General features: G+C 28.6%; 1 protein-coding gene across 3 annotated transcripts in view; it reads right to left on the bottom strand.

Moving 5' to 3' along the window:
- Window positions 1-1,815: 1,815 nt before the first annotated feature.
- The window catches only part of LOC111033142 (MFS-type transporter SLC18B1-like), a 40,873-nt gene continuing 28,385 nt past the window's right edge, over window positions 1,816-14,303 (bottom strand). The window contains exons 4-14 of one of the 3 annotated variants that reach the window (XM_022313741.1): window positions 13,876-13,949; window positions 9,871-10,018; window positions 9,710-9,778; window positions 9,518-9,608; window positions 9,262-9,416; window positions 7,081-7,274; window positions 5,374-5,469; window positions 3,712-3,786; window positions 3,366-3,459; window positions 2,066-2,263; window positions 1,816-1,922 (exon numbers count right to left, since the gene is read on the bottom strand). In XM_022313741.1, the coding sequence (XP_022169433.1) occupies window positions 2,075-2,263; window positions 3,366-3,459; window positions 3,712-3,786; window positions 5,374-5,469; window positions 7,081-7,274; window positions 9,262-9,416; window positions 9,518-9,608; window positions 9,710-9,778; window positions 9,871-10,018; window positions 13,876-13,949 (1,185 nt within the window). In that variant the 3' untranslated portion in view covers window positions 1,816-1,922; window positions 2,066-2,074. Of the gene's footprint in view, window positions 1,923-2,065; window positions 2,264-2,316; window positions 2,444-3,365; window positions 3,460-3,711; window positions 3,787-5,373; window positions 5,470-7,080; window positions 7,275-9,261; window positions 9,417-9,517; window positions 9,609-9,709; window positions 9,779-9,870; window positions 10,019-13,875; window positions 13,950-14,303 lie in introns of those variants that run through there. The other 2 variants (XM_022313742.1, XM_022313743.1) reach the window with 2 other exon arrangements.

The following is a 14,303-nucleotide window of genomic DNA, read 5'->3' on the forward strand; positions in this document are numbered from 1 at the left end:
CAATGTATCCTGTTTAATAAAATTATGTTTAAAATACGAATTAATATAATATTTACACATAAAAACATACGTTTTTTCATTTTTTTTATTTAGGTATCTCAAAATACAACTCTGCAGCACGGGCCATTTAACATACATATCTTGATTCATGATTTGAAAAATATGAATAAACGATACTTTTATGACGTTATGGCACGGTGATAAAATCTTGACGATAACGACGGTGACGGCGATGGTTTCACATTCTCACCGATATGTTAATAGAATGAAATTATAAGTTAGTAAATTAATTATAATACTACGAAATCGGTCTAAAACGCCTTCATGAAATGTGTTAATTTTGTAGTTTTGAATTTATTACATGCATTTTCATATTTAAAATACGTACATTCATTGTAAGCGTTTAAGTACTTTCATAAAAAAAAAAAATTTTAATGAAGTATTTATACTTTTTTTTAAATTGTTTTTTACGAAATGGTACCATGTAAATAAACATTATAGTCATAGATTTATAATTTTTTTGTAATTATTTTTACAAAATACAATTAATTGGTTTAATTAAATTATTTGTCATCACATTTATTTGGATTTATGTTAAGGCGCGTCGTCGTAAAACATTTTTGAGAACCACTGTGCAGTTATACTTAAATATAATGAAATGTCCAAAAACAATGTACACAATTTTGCTTCCGCAGCAGTTACCGAGTTCGTAAAAAATGATTTGCCACATGATAAATTACAGGGGTGGTTTTTGCATAATGTTCCCGAGGGGGGATGAATTAAAACATTTAAAACTATATGTATAATGTATATAATAATAATACGAGAACGCAACTAAAGTAATAAAAACCTCCAGAGTATGCATCCACTCAACCACCCCAACAGATATTCGCCACCGTATAATATTAACAGCGTAGCCAAGTAAAAAACATTTCTCATTTTATTTGAAAGTTTACTAGGTACATCAGTATAAATACCATTCCACTGTGTGTAGATGTGATGGGTAATCGAATTTGAAAATTTTACTAAGCCCGCGGAACTACTATAAAAATAACAATATTAATTTTAATTTTTAATTATTTAAATGTATGTTTGTAAAAAAATATAAATACGTATTTTAAGCATAATAAAAATGGAATTAAACAATTAAAAGTTTATGATAATTTCCACAATGCTTCGTATTTTTTGAGTTTGGGACTTGCATAGTTGATTGCAGTATCTATTTACTATATTATTATTATTTTATTAATTATATTATTAATTATTATTGCTATAAAACAAAGAAAATCATCATACGCCTTATCATCGTATAGTACGATAGATAATTAAATTCTACTCCATTAACTATAATATTTTTTTATTTATTTTTTTATTTTCATACTGTTATTATTTTGGGTTAATTTTTAAATAAATCAAAAAGATAACAATCAATAATTGCATAAAACAATATATTTATTATATATATAACTATATAAGTATTATATTATAAAGTAATATTTATATTTATTTTTACAAACAAAATATTGTTTTATTTGTTGTGATTCATACAATCAGTCAATTGAAAATGCAACATTATATTGTATAACATTAAAATATAGGTATCAAGAATTATGATGGAAAATAGAATAAACGTGTACTAAAAAAATACTTATCTAATTCACATACAATTAGTAATATTATAGTTTAAAATAATTAATACAAAAAATCTTTAATATTACATTTAGGTACTATAAATATTTTTCGAAAAAATGTTAAGGTCAAGTATAATTATTTGAAGTAAATTAATTTATCAACTATAGTTATTTACTAGTTGGAATAATAATGATAGTGTCTAAAAATGAGCTATTATTAACGGAACTCCTTTTGTCGAAAACTGTGAACAAATACAAAATGGAACTTTCGACTCGAGTAGACCGGTTTACCTAAAATATAAAATTAATAATTATTTATAGGTATACCAAAATATACTTAATTTAGTAATATTATTTTCTGATATATCGTATTACCTAAACATTTACATGTATGTATATTATAGGTAATATGAATATTCGCTTATGCTACTCACAGATTTTATTTACACTTCAGTGGTTTCGGTTTTGGATGAAAATTTTGAAATCATCAATGATCCACCACGATCGTCGTTCAGTGAATTATACCGTGGATGTATAATTTTCGGATCGTTTAATGGACTTTTGTCGGACATCCTTCTTGGACGTTTTTTTTTTTTTTTCGCAAGACCAAAAAACCCAACCGACATTACACCCTAAAAAATGAAAAATAGTAATTATTAATTAGGTATTTAGGTATTATTTTAGAATATAAACTGTGACATACGATCGCATATTAAACTGTGCAATACTAAATAAATTCCTTAAAAATGTTTAATGCTTAAATCGTCTAATGCTTCGTATTCAATAGCTTATTTGTTTGTAGAATTGCAGAACTACAAAAAAAATCGCTTTCATAATATGAATAACAATGTAAAGATTAAATGTCATAATAATGTTATCGTTAATCTTGGTTAATTCGTATTATTTGTTTCACTTTGGGTGGAAGAAAAGTTGACGTCTACTTATGTAGATATTTGTTTATACTTTTACTTTAAATGCGAGGGATTAAAATACTTTTTATTGAATATCTTAATAAATTTCGAGACGAATATAAGATATTGTGCAACTATCCATGCTTGAGCATCATCAAACTTAATTAATATAGTATCCAAAATAATTAAACGATAAATAGAGATTGAAATTAAATAGTGTATAATAAAATTAATGAACGAAAAAAAAAAATTAAAAGAACATAATATTAAATACAATAAATTAATTATAATGTATAACTTTATAAACGTTGTAATTCGATTGAAATTCGAAATTGCGTTAGGTATATTGTTCGATGTGTAGGTATTATTTAAAACAATAATACAATTTAATATCGTCCCTTAATAGAACATTCGATATTCTTAATCGAATTTCCCACAGAACAGGGTTACTCTAAATTCAACTATAATTTACTAAGGACAACGCTTTCCCCGCGCACCACTCAAGCCCACACAAGACTCGTCCGATAATAAAAGGTAATTATACCTTGACACTCCCCTTAGCTACAGCGCAGGATATTTCTGGATACACAAAAACGCACTATTGTGACCTAATAATCGCAGATATTTAAAATACTTTAATAATAATTGTCTTTACTGAGGTAAACGTCAATGTTCAATTAAAATATTTTGTATTTAAAAATACCTTAGCTTTAATTTTAAATTTTAATAATAAATTAATATGATATTCCTTTGCACAGAATATTTGAGTAGTAAATAACAACATTTATTGTCGACATTAAATAAAGTAATTTATTTTTCTTACCACTACTAAGCAAAACAGACCCATTGTGGTCATGCATATAGAAAACCCGAAATGTTGTAAGAGAACGCCTCCCAAGGATGGACCGGTCATATCACTAAAACGATAAAAAAACATGTTTACATTTTATTATCTTCAATATATTATGTAAGGTTAGTGCAAGTCGAAAGCGAAAGGGACAAAATGTATTATCAAACATAGACAACATGTTAACGCTGTTTAATAAACACAAACGAAAATTGTATGGTTACAATAATATAAGCTGTCATAAATCCACGTTTTAACTAATTTTTCGTTTAAAAACTGTTGTGATCAAACATCTTATAACAATAAAAATTGTTGTAGTTACCCGAGTGAATAGGCTGATGACCAAAACCCGGCGACAGTTCCAAATGTAGAAACGCTTTCTTGAAATCCATTTTCTCTAAAAACAAAAGTGTCCAATAAAATTTAAAACTAAATTATTATTAATTGCAAACTGTGTCGATGGCCGGTGACCAGTGAGCCAACACATTACACTATACATTTCTTACACTATAAATAAACCCTATGCATAAATGCAATAATGAGGGATATGGGGGGGGGGGGGGTGTTAATCCCAAAAATCTCATCGAATTTTTAAAATAAAAAAAAACCGTTTATATTATGACATAATAATGTAATAATAATAGATATGATGATATGATTTTTTTTAAACTAACAGATATTTTTTTGTCAACATTTTTATTACGTAACAATTTATAACCACAGCTGCTGTAAACTATAATAACGCGGAGAGTACATATTTATCACCAAAAATGTAAAATATCGATTAAAAGCATGTCAGTGGCCAGTGGACTACCACGTGAAATGTAGCAAATTTGCGTTTGACAGAATCAATCTTTTGTCTTTAGGTAATACTAGAGTGAATTGACCAATTTGAATGCAAATTTATGAGTAGGTATGTAAAAAATTAAGATTTAAAAATTATCATTATTTCATAGAAAATTTAAGAAGACGCTATACCCGCATATTGTGTTGTCTCCGTCTTACAAGAGTGTTACATATCAAATTGTACGTTCAGCAGAACACGGTTAGCTCAGTTAGCTTAAAAATTAAAGTAAATTGACTTCTTATTAAAATTAAAGGTAAGATTATTACGGAGGGCTTCTCGTGGGCTTTTTATTATATTTTAATTTTAAAGAAAGTTAAGAGTATTTTAAGTTGTACAAACAATTTATAATTTTTAAATACTCATAACTCTCTTTAAAATTAAAATATAATAAAAAGCCCATGAGAAACCCTCCATAATTATCTTACCTTAAATGCTAATAAGAGGTCAATTCACTTTAGTTTTTAAGCTAATTGAGCTAAACGTGATCTGCTGAACTTAAAATGTAATATGTTACGCTCTTGTAAGACGGAGACAACACAAGACCGTCCTCTTTATTGCAACACAGATAAAATGTTCTTAACTTTAACTTTGCTAATAGGTCGATTCAATTTAATATTAAAAATATTATTATTTACATTAAAGTTGACAACACTATAGATTAGTTTTTTCGGACGGAAATTTGCCATATTTAGTGTGTGTCATCGAGAGTGAAAAAAAAACAAAATACAAATAACATAGTGCGCTGACCTCTTATTTATAGGTACAATATTATCTCAATTTGGGCGGCATCGTCCATTCGTCCATTACCAATTATTTTCTTTTTGATTTTAGCTACCACTTTTTCCAATCGTTTCTTATTTTGCGTCGTAATTTACTGCCATTGTAAACGGGCGTGTGACGCACAACCCCCACACACCCCCTCTCCCGTGGGGCAGTCCAAGATAAGGTTATTTTATAACAATGTTCCAATCAAATGCAAACATCTTATAAGACGTAAAAGTTGTTAAGGTAAAATAAATAGGGGTGTGAGCCGTTTCAGTTCATCATCACCCCTCCCGGGAAAAAAATGAGCCTAATTTGATTACTTCTATGCCTATACCATGAGTATAATATTATTACACAATGTGTGAAACTTACATTGCACTCGATAAGATGAAGTTGAATGCCGGCATCATCGTTAATGACGCAGACACGCCCAAAATTCCAAGTCCAACGAGGTTCAACCATAAGACACTGTAAATTATAATATTTTATTCATAATAATTATGCCGTATTATACTAATATTGTTTATTATACAATCTATAATATAAAATACTTGCAGACAATAATAGATTATAATAATATTTTGTTTTTATTTTTTATAATTATTAAAATATATTTTATTTAAACGCACGGCATGCCTACCTACCCACATATTTTTTTCATTAAATATTAATTACAGTTTTTTTTTTAAGCCTTGTCCATGAATATTGGTGTAGTTCTGACCTATATTTTCTCTAGTTCTCTAGTTTTCTCTAGTTGGGTAGTTGCTTGACATAATGAACAGTACACTGATAATCGAAACTGTATATTACAATATTCAAAGATAAGCTATTATACTGTCATTTAACAGTTGTTACAGTATGTCTTAGTAATTCAACTATATATGTGCAATGCCCACCTATTTAACTGAATATTGAATGCGTATTCATTCAATATTTAATTCTAAACTTTGAAACTGTCTAGATATATATATATTATGTTTATTTATGTACAGCTTTACACATAGCTAACTTCCAGTTTCAGCTAAAGTCTGAAAGGTTCTAGATGTTTCATATTATATGTGTTTCCTCTGTTCTTCAAATAATATTAGCTTTTTGTTAAAATTGTTTTCTTTTACTCGTGATAAAAACACTGAACTGAAAACATTCGCACTATACTATACAGTATACACGACAAAGCTCTCTCAATCAAGATGGTCTATCGTCAGTATAAAAATACGTCAAAATACGTTTGGCCAATTCGTCGTAATAATAACAAATAATAAGACTTAACAACAAACTGCTAGAAAAATGATAATAATAATATAATAAAATAACAAGGAATACAGAAATCTATTTTCTTCACGATTCGGGTAAAATATCTAATTTTGAATTATTATCGTGATTAATAGTTTTACGATATCTAATTGATACTTAAAAAAATACCAGGTAAGTTCGGCTGCATAGTAGAAGTCACGTGTCTACCCAATCATGAAATAGGTCACTGTAATATGTGTACAAATAAGTGAATAGAAAATATAATAATAATATACCTTCGTGTTACGTAATAAAACTTAAAATGTCCATTAAAATTGATATAAACATTTATAAAAAAAAAACTAACAAAAATTCGGAAATGTCAAATTTCTATAAACAGCACAAAAAGAGAAAAAACATTTTGAGAGTTATATTGAGTTTAGGAGATGATAAAATAAATAGTTTTGTCAAGGTTTCATGTACCTATCTATGTATTCATTTTTGAATTACAACGCAATAAAATAAAATCGATTTTGCCCGAAACTTGTGTTACGCTAATACTCGCATTTTTTCATATTTTTTTTAGTTCCTGCGAATTTATTATTTTAGTTTATTCAACTATATAGTGTGCAGCAATTGTATAAAAAATTATTCAATCATAATTAAATGGTTTAAAATTAAATCAAAAGCTCTATGGTTTTTAACAATAGTTGATTATGTTTAGGTAGGTACACGATGAAGGAAAATGCACGTATTTTATTGATTTATATCAAAAATTAAAAATATACTTTCTGGTCGCCTGCAGATTATTTTAGATACCATTTAAATATTTATAATTTTTCTTACTCTTTATTCAGTGGTAACCATGGAAGAGGAGCTAAGATGAATAGCCCGATAGCTGACAAAAACAATCCAACGGACATCATTGACCAATGGTTATCATACTTGTCAGCAATGTAACCCCAAATTGGACTTGATACTCCATACAGTATTGAACAAAACAGAAATACTAGTCCCACTTCGTCAGTTGATAAGCCCATCTGTGAAAATAATTATTTAAGTACACTTTGAAAAACAAATCTATATAATTTGCCACAACTTTTATTTTCAGGCTTTTTATAGTTTCCGCGTATATAGTTGCATACATTCATATTTATTGTCTAGGAATTAAATTAGAATCCAGTACGTTATATTCGATAACTTCTACTTTTTAATTTTGAAGAAAGCTCAAATAACTTGTTCGAAATAAATAAGCAATATACCCGACTTTTGATTTAATATTTTCCATCAACTTTTATAATATGGTGAGACACTAACATATATAATACATATTTTGTATACACGCTAGAGGGTGTTTGGATGTTTTAAACTTTCATCGTGTTTGACCCTTCAGGCAATACATTACTTACAGGAATATTTTTGACATTCCTGTATTATAGCGTCAAAAGTATTACAATTTCTAGTATGTTTATGACTTTATGTGTAACTAAGCTCAAACAAACTAAAACGTGTTTTTGAAAAAATCGTACACCGGCAGACAATCTAATATTTACATCCCTAATTAATTTACGTAAATATTTAAAAAAGAAACTTTGAATTTCTAATATTTTCTATTGTTATTTAGAGGCTATTTAAGTTTCAAGTTTTAGGCGAGAAATGCGTAAAGGAGTGTAATATTATATATTTATACAGGTGGGCGAGTGAGCACTAGCGTGTAATATTATATTAGTATTATAAATATACCTATATTGTATGTGGTTAATATATATAGTGTATACTGTAATATAAATATTATATAAGTACTCTACCGGCTTCATGTCTAAACATAAAAACCTTCATAACTAATACCCTCTTAAAATAAATTAATAAATTTGAACAATCATTTCCGTATTTATGGACTACGGGGTGACCATGGTGGGGAAATCGCTCTCAAATAAACGGTGTTCATTTTTCAAAATCATATTTAAAAATATTAACGCTAAAATAAATGTTTTTGTTGTAAACGAAAACGTCGAGACACTGTATAATAATTCAATTATATTAAACAATATATGTCATATTAGGTCATGAGTCATAATATTATGGTAGTTTGATGTACAAGGCGATTAAATCAAGCATGGCCGCTCCCATTTTTTCCTTTAATGATGAATTCATTCAAATAATTCTTTTTGGAATTTTAAAAATATTCAAAGACAATTTTTTCAAATTCTTGAATTTTTTGTTCAACCTATGGAGTATCCTATGGTGATACAAATATGGCTTTTCAAATGAAAACCACATTTTTATTGTAAATTATTTAGTGAATAATTTTTTTGTACATTTTGATGTAATAACTAATGTTTCGTGATGTAGTTTCTTAGTTATTAACATGTTTTTGCTAAGGACAGTAAACCTTTAAAATGGTTACACGAAAATATAATTTTAATACATATTTTTGAAAAAATACACGTATTATAAATGTAGGTTAATAACGATGCCACAAATACACAGTGGTTTTTTTATCATGAACCAATCATTATTTAAAAAAGTATTTTTGTTTTTGAAAATATTTTTTATCCTTATATTTTTCTAAGTTTTTTACTTTTTGAATAACGACATATAGTTTTAATTTTTTCTTCGAAAGTGGAATATTTTTCTGAGTAAGAAATTTATGAGGATAAAAAAAATATAACTTAAAAAAAAAAGTTTCTTTGAAACAACTTAGTTCATGATAAAAGAATCACCTGGTATTGTCAGCAATCAATTGTGTGGATGAACGTACACTGGCTTAAATTCATTTCAACTCCCATAATCCTGTACTGAAAGTTATTATTTATTACTAAATATATAAATACTCTATCGCCCTTTCTATGACGAAGTCCTATTCCCAAGATAATGGTCGTTCGTTCGAATCGGAAAAAAAAGAATATAGATGGATTGTGAGTTGAAAAAGTATTTACTTAAAATGTCGTTGCTGTAATGACGTAACAAAAGTACGAAACACATCGACATGTTCGGAATGATTGTATTTATATTAATAATATATACCTCTCTTAAGTGTGGCTCGAGTGTTGGATCAAGTGACGCCCAAAAATTGGATGTGACTGTAATGACGGCGCCAACAACAAAAGCTGACGGGATTATGAGTAATTTGATTAAACCTTTGGATCGGTTGCCAACAGCTTGCGATGCTTTTACATCATCTATATTTTTATGATTTATTCACATAAACGTATTTACAATTATAGGTAGTTATTAATTATACCGTAATATATTATACAAACACAAAAATCAAATTATTTACCTCTGATTGGAGGCATAAGGTAAATGTGCAGTGGCACCGTAGCCACCATCAAGAGGCCGACGACGAAAAACGGCATTGCATAACCTCCGACCTGCATGAAAAAATTCAGACAAAATCCAAATTAATTGACGGTTGAGAATATGCTTAAAATAATATTCAGTACACATATAAATTACAATATTAATTACTTACCGAGGATAACAAGCCTCCTATTGCGGGTCCGACACTCATACCTAAACCGACAAATGTTTCTAGTATACCCTTTGAAAAGAAAAAAAATGTGTTTAAAAGACTGATACATACGCTAAAGAAAAATATTTAACAGGTGCCTATTATGTAGACTGAAAACTTACTAAAACGCTACTGACGTTTTCTGGAAACAATTGAATGACATAAACAAAACTTGAAGTAGAAAATGCACTGGCACCGATTGCTTCCAAACCTCGTACTACAAAGCACAGTACTTTGAATTGGAAGTTATCTTGTATCATTGGCAATAGCCTACAATAACAACGACGATATTACAGTATTATTATTCATTATTCATTCAAGCCATAAGCATTTAAAGATTATGCCTCATATTTATAAGTTATGTAGATACTATAGGCGTTACATTTTATATCATTTTGAGACTTAAAATGAATGTTCCTCCGCCGTTACCTACCTATTATTTAAATATATATATTTTTTAATTTTATTGAAAATTGTTTACACTTGCATAGATAGTTTTATTTTATTATTTTATATGTTAGCAGTATACAAATATTTTTGTCCAAAAATCAATCGACAATATACTTTCCTGCTTAGTGCTTACGTAAGAATTGCAGAATTGAGTTTTTATGTAAATGTGAGTACAATTACGAAGAAATATTATTTTATTTTCATGTCCTTTACATGGCCATTGGCCAAACTCAAAATATATTATCTTTATAAATTGTTTCAGAATATCAATTTAAAAGTGCATACATGTTATATACCTCCGACTAACAAGTTACAATCTACTACTTGTATAACAATATAGGCATTGGCCATAATATTGCACCTATAAATAATAATAGGGTTATATTTTGAGTGGTTCAAAATGTACGTACGTAATGATATAAAAGCTATTTATATTTTATGGCAGTAAATTCAACTAGAACATTTTGTTTTTAAATATTTTAACTTACTAAATCACGTTTATTAAACATCAAAATAGGTACAATATAATGTTAAAATCGAGTAAAAAGAGTAATCGAGTACTAAAGCATTAGTTATAGAGTACTGCGCTACGCATGCGTCTGATGTCTTTGTCTTACAAACTTACAACTCATGAAAAATTGCGGTTCACTAGCTTCAACTGTGTGCGGTTGGTTTTACTATTTGAGTGAATTGACGTATTATCAAAATTTTAGGTAAGAATAGTATTTGTGCTCAAGCGTCGGCGATTTTTTTTCAATATTATTATTTCCAACCAAAATATGGGTATGCGAAATATCAGAAATTAAAAATGCTCATATCTTCCTCGAAAATTAAAACATCTAATTTAAATGCCAACGCTTTAGGATAGATAATGTTCTTACCTAAGAGTTTGATAATAGGCCAATTCATACAAATATCAAAATTAACTACAAACAGTCGAAACTAGTGAACGAAAATTGTCCATGTACGTGACATGGAAAACGACATTGTAAGACGAAGACAACAAATGCTAGCTTTCTCTTAATATTTATAGGTTATTCAGCGAAACCACTTTTATGAAACCGTGTAATAATTATTTGATCTGTGTTATCATATATGTTTAGTGGAACTATATTTTTTTCACAGGAAATGTTTATAATTATGGTCGACGACGATCACATTGTTATTGAATTGTCAAACATATTTTATTTATTGATTTCCATAAATGTATTGAAAGAAAAATTAGGACTTAAGAGAGTTGGTTTTTCTTTCTGACTCACGCATGACATGGACAAAACACATTGACGAAAATCATTGTTTTAGTTTTTTGAGTAATCTCACCCATTACAAAAATTATAGAAAACAATATTTTTAAGTGTATGGAATATAATAAATTGTTTAAATATTTTCTCGAACTGTTTGTACCTACATAAAAGTTAAATATAAAGTCAAATAATAATAAAACATAAAACTGATAGGTCAAACTCTCAAAAATATTATCCTCTATAATGTTTGTAATAAGTTATTTTACTTAGAAGATTACCCAAAAATAAAAAAAACGATTCTACATTTTTACATGAATGCGTTTTATCTGTGTTGCACGCGGGCCCGAGAGATAAAAATAATTATAACGCTGACATCACTTGTAGACATTACTTAAAAAATGTCTTATCGTCGACGACAATCGATGACGGTACGAAATTGGCTTCAACACAGTAGGTACGACGATATTATTTTATATTCGTAATTTTATGATCAAACGAAAATAATAATACTTTTTCCGTGATGAACTACATTCATGTTTCTGAGCGTACAGTATTCAACACCCAAGTTATACAGAGTGTGTCAAATTGCACAAATATAAATTACACAGTCTCGATAACTCAAATCTCGTGATGGATAAAAATAAATTCGACTTATGATTTTTCGATTTATATACCTCAAACACAAATTAATAATACTTCAATGAGCCAGAAAAAAATCGAATTATCGAGACTCCACTGAAATCACACGGTAGCTCGACGTCAACACGTTGTATAGTTTCGGGACCAATTATTTCGCGTGGCTACACAGGCAACGTGCGTCACAAGCCACTCAATGCGTTTTAAAGTACAGGGTGTGGCAGTCAAATCCGACGATTTAAACAAATAAAAACTACACAAGTAGAATTTTATGTTGTATATTTAAAAACTTCATTTCTTCAAAATTCTTTCTTTTTTTTCAATATTCTCCTCACAGTCCGATCACTTAGGCCAAGTTCTTTGCTGTGACGCCTGGCTGACTTTCGAGGACTTCTCCCTACTGCTTGTTTCACCCCCCTCTACATTTTCTTGAGTCCGTCTAGTTTTTTTTACTACCACCTCTGTTTTGAGTCGTGCTAGCTGTGGTTTCAAAGTTTTTCACCCCCAGGTGGATGGTACCACGAGGAGGCACAGGATCGCGAGGAAATAAACTAAATTGTCGGCGAAACGCACGTTGAGCGCCTACGGAACTATCATTACTAAATTCCGGGTATTTAAAAGCGATAAGAACATTTCCGAAATCTCTACCACTTTAGTCCTGCCTACCAGTTCTTGTTAAAATCTTCAGGTTTGACTGCCGCGCCCTGTATATATCACATATTCGTAAATATATCTCAATAGAATAGGCGAATACAAACAATTCAGGTAATATTCCATTCTAAAAGCTATAACTAGGAGCAGAATGATTTTAGTAGCCTTACCTTTGGCATAGATCTAAGTATTTAAATGTATAACGAACGTCGTATAACTATTAAAAATGGTCCCTATTAAACGTAATTTTTATCCACCCCACTAGATAAAATTAATTTTTAGCTAAGTAAAATAATGAAAAATACATTTGGGGCACATGGGACGATGGACTATCATTTATTCTTAATAAATAAACAAAACAATTACATAATTATAGTATGTTTAATATCATTGTTGTTGAGAAATTATAAAACCTAAATTTAAATGGTACTGTAGGCTTACACACAGTTGATATATTATGTACCTTTAATCGAATACAACTTCAGATTCTCAGATGCATAGTAGTCACTCTGTAGTCTGTTTATAGTTTATTACACACAAATATACAAAATTGGTGGATGTAATAATTGGTAAAAATATATTACAGATATGAGACAAAGATATTATGGTAAAAATAGCGGTAATTGTTCGACAATCGATTTTGCTGTGTCTGTGTATAGAATGTATAATAAATACTAAAATACAATGTAAATGTAAATATATTTTATGCTTTTTATAGGAATGAATATTGAATATATTCATACTTATTATTCAATAAAAAATATTTCTATACTTCAATAGGTACTCAAATGTATAAGGAATTTACCAACAGTGTCATCATTTTCGCAATTTCCTCTAAATAAGTAATAAGATTTTTTCCATGTAATTAAATCCAGGGAACCCGCTACCTGGTACATAGTGGCACGAAAATCTACTACTTACTGTTAATAAGTTATAACATGTAGGTACATATCCATGTCAAATTTACGTTAATTGTTGGACATTGGGTGAATTGTGAATGATGGAACTTTTTGAAAACTTATACAGCTTCACAATAATTATACTCTCCGAAATTAAAACGGAATCAATAATATTCTGAATGAAAAATCGGACAAATCATACCTATCATATTAATTTATATAGGTATATATCACAATGTGTACTTACCCGAACAGCATATTGCATATTCCGGAAATAAACACTCCCGATATAAACAAACATTTTGTTCCGAATATTGGCATCTAAAATAAACATTTAAAATTTATTAACAAGCACATTTTTATATTTATCTTTATTTGTAGTTTGTAAATACGAATATAATGTAACGTGTAAATCAAACAGAAAGCGATTTCATTTAAAATAATTTTATTGAAAAAAGATTTAATATTTTTTTCTCATAGCAATGTATATAGTTTAGTTTTGTAAATCCTAGTAGTTCAATTTTTTTAATTATAATAATGGATTTTTTTTTGTGGGGGGGGGGGGGTGGAAGTTGTAACATTTTGTGATTAAACAATTCCGTTTCACTTAATGTTTATGAAAATAAAGTACATGTTTAAATTAACCTTTCATATTTATCGCAAAATTTTTGTTAA

This window comes from Myzus persicae, unplaced genomic scaffold (assembly GCF_001856785.1).
Source record: "Myzus persicae strain clone G006 unplaced genomic scaffold, MPER_G0061.0, whole genome shotgun sequence".
NCBI lineage: Eukaryota > Metazoa > Arthropoda > Insecta > Hemiptera > Aphididae > Myzus > Myzus persicae.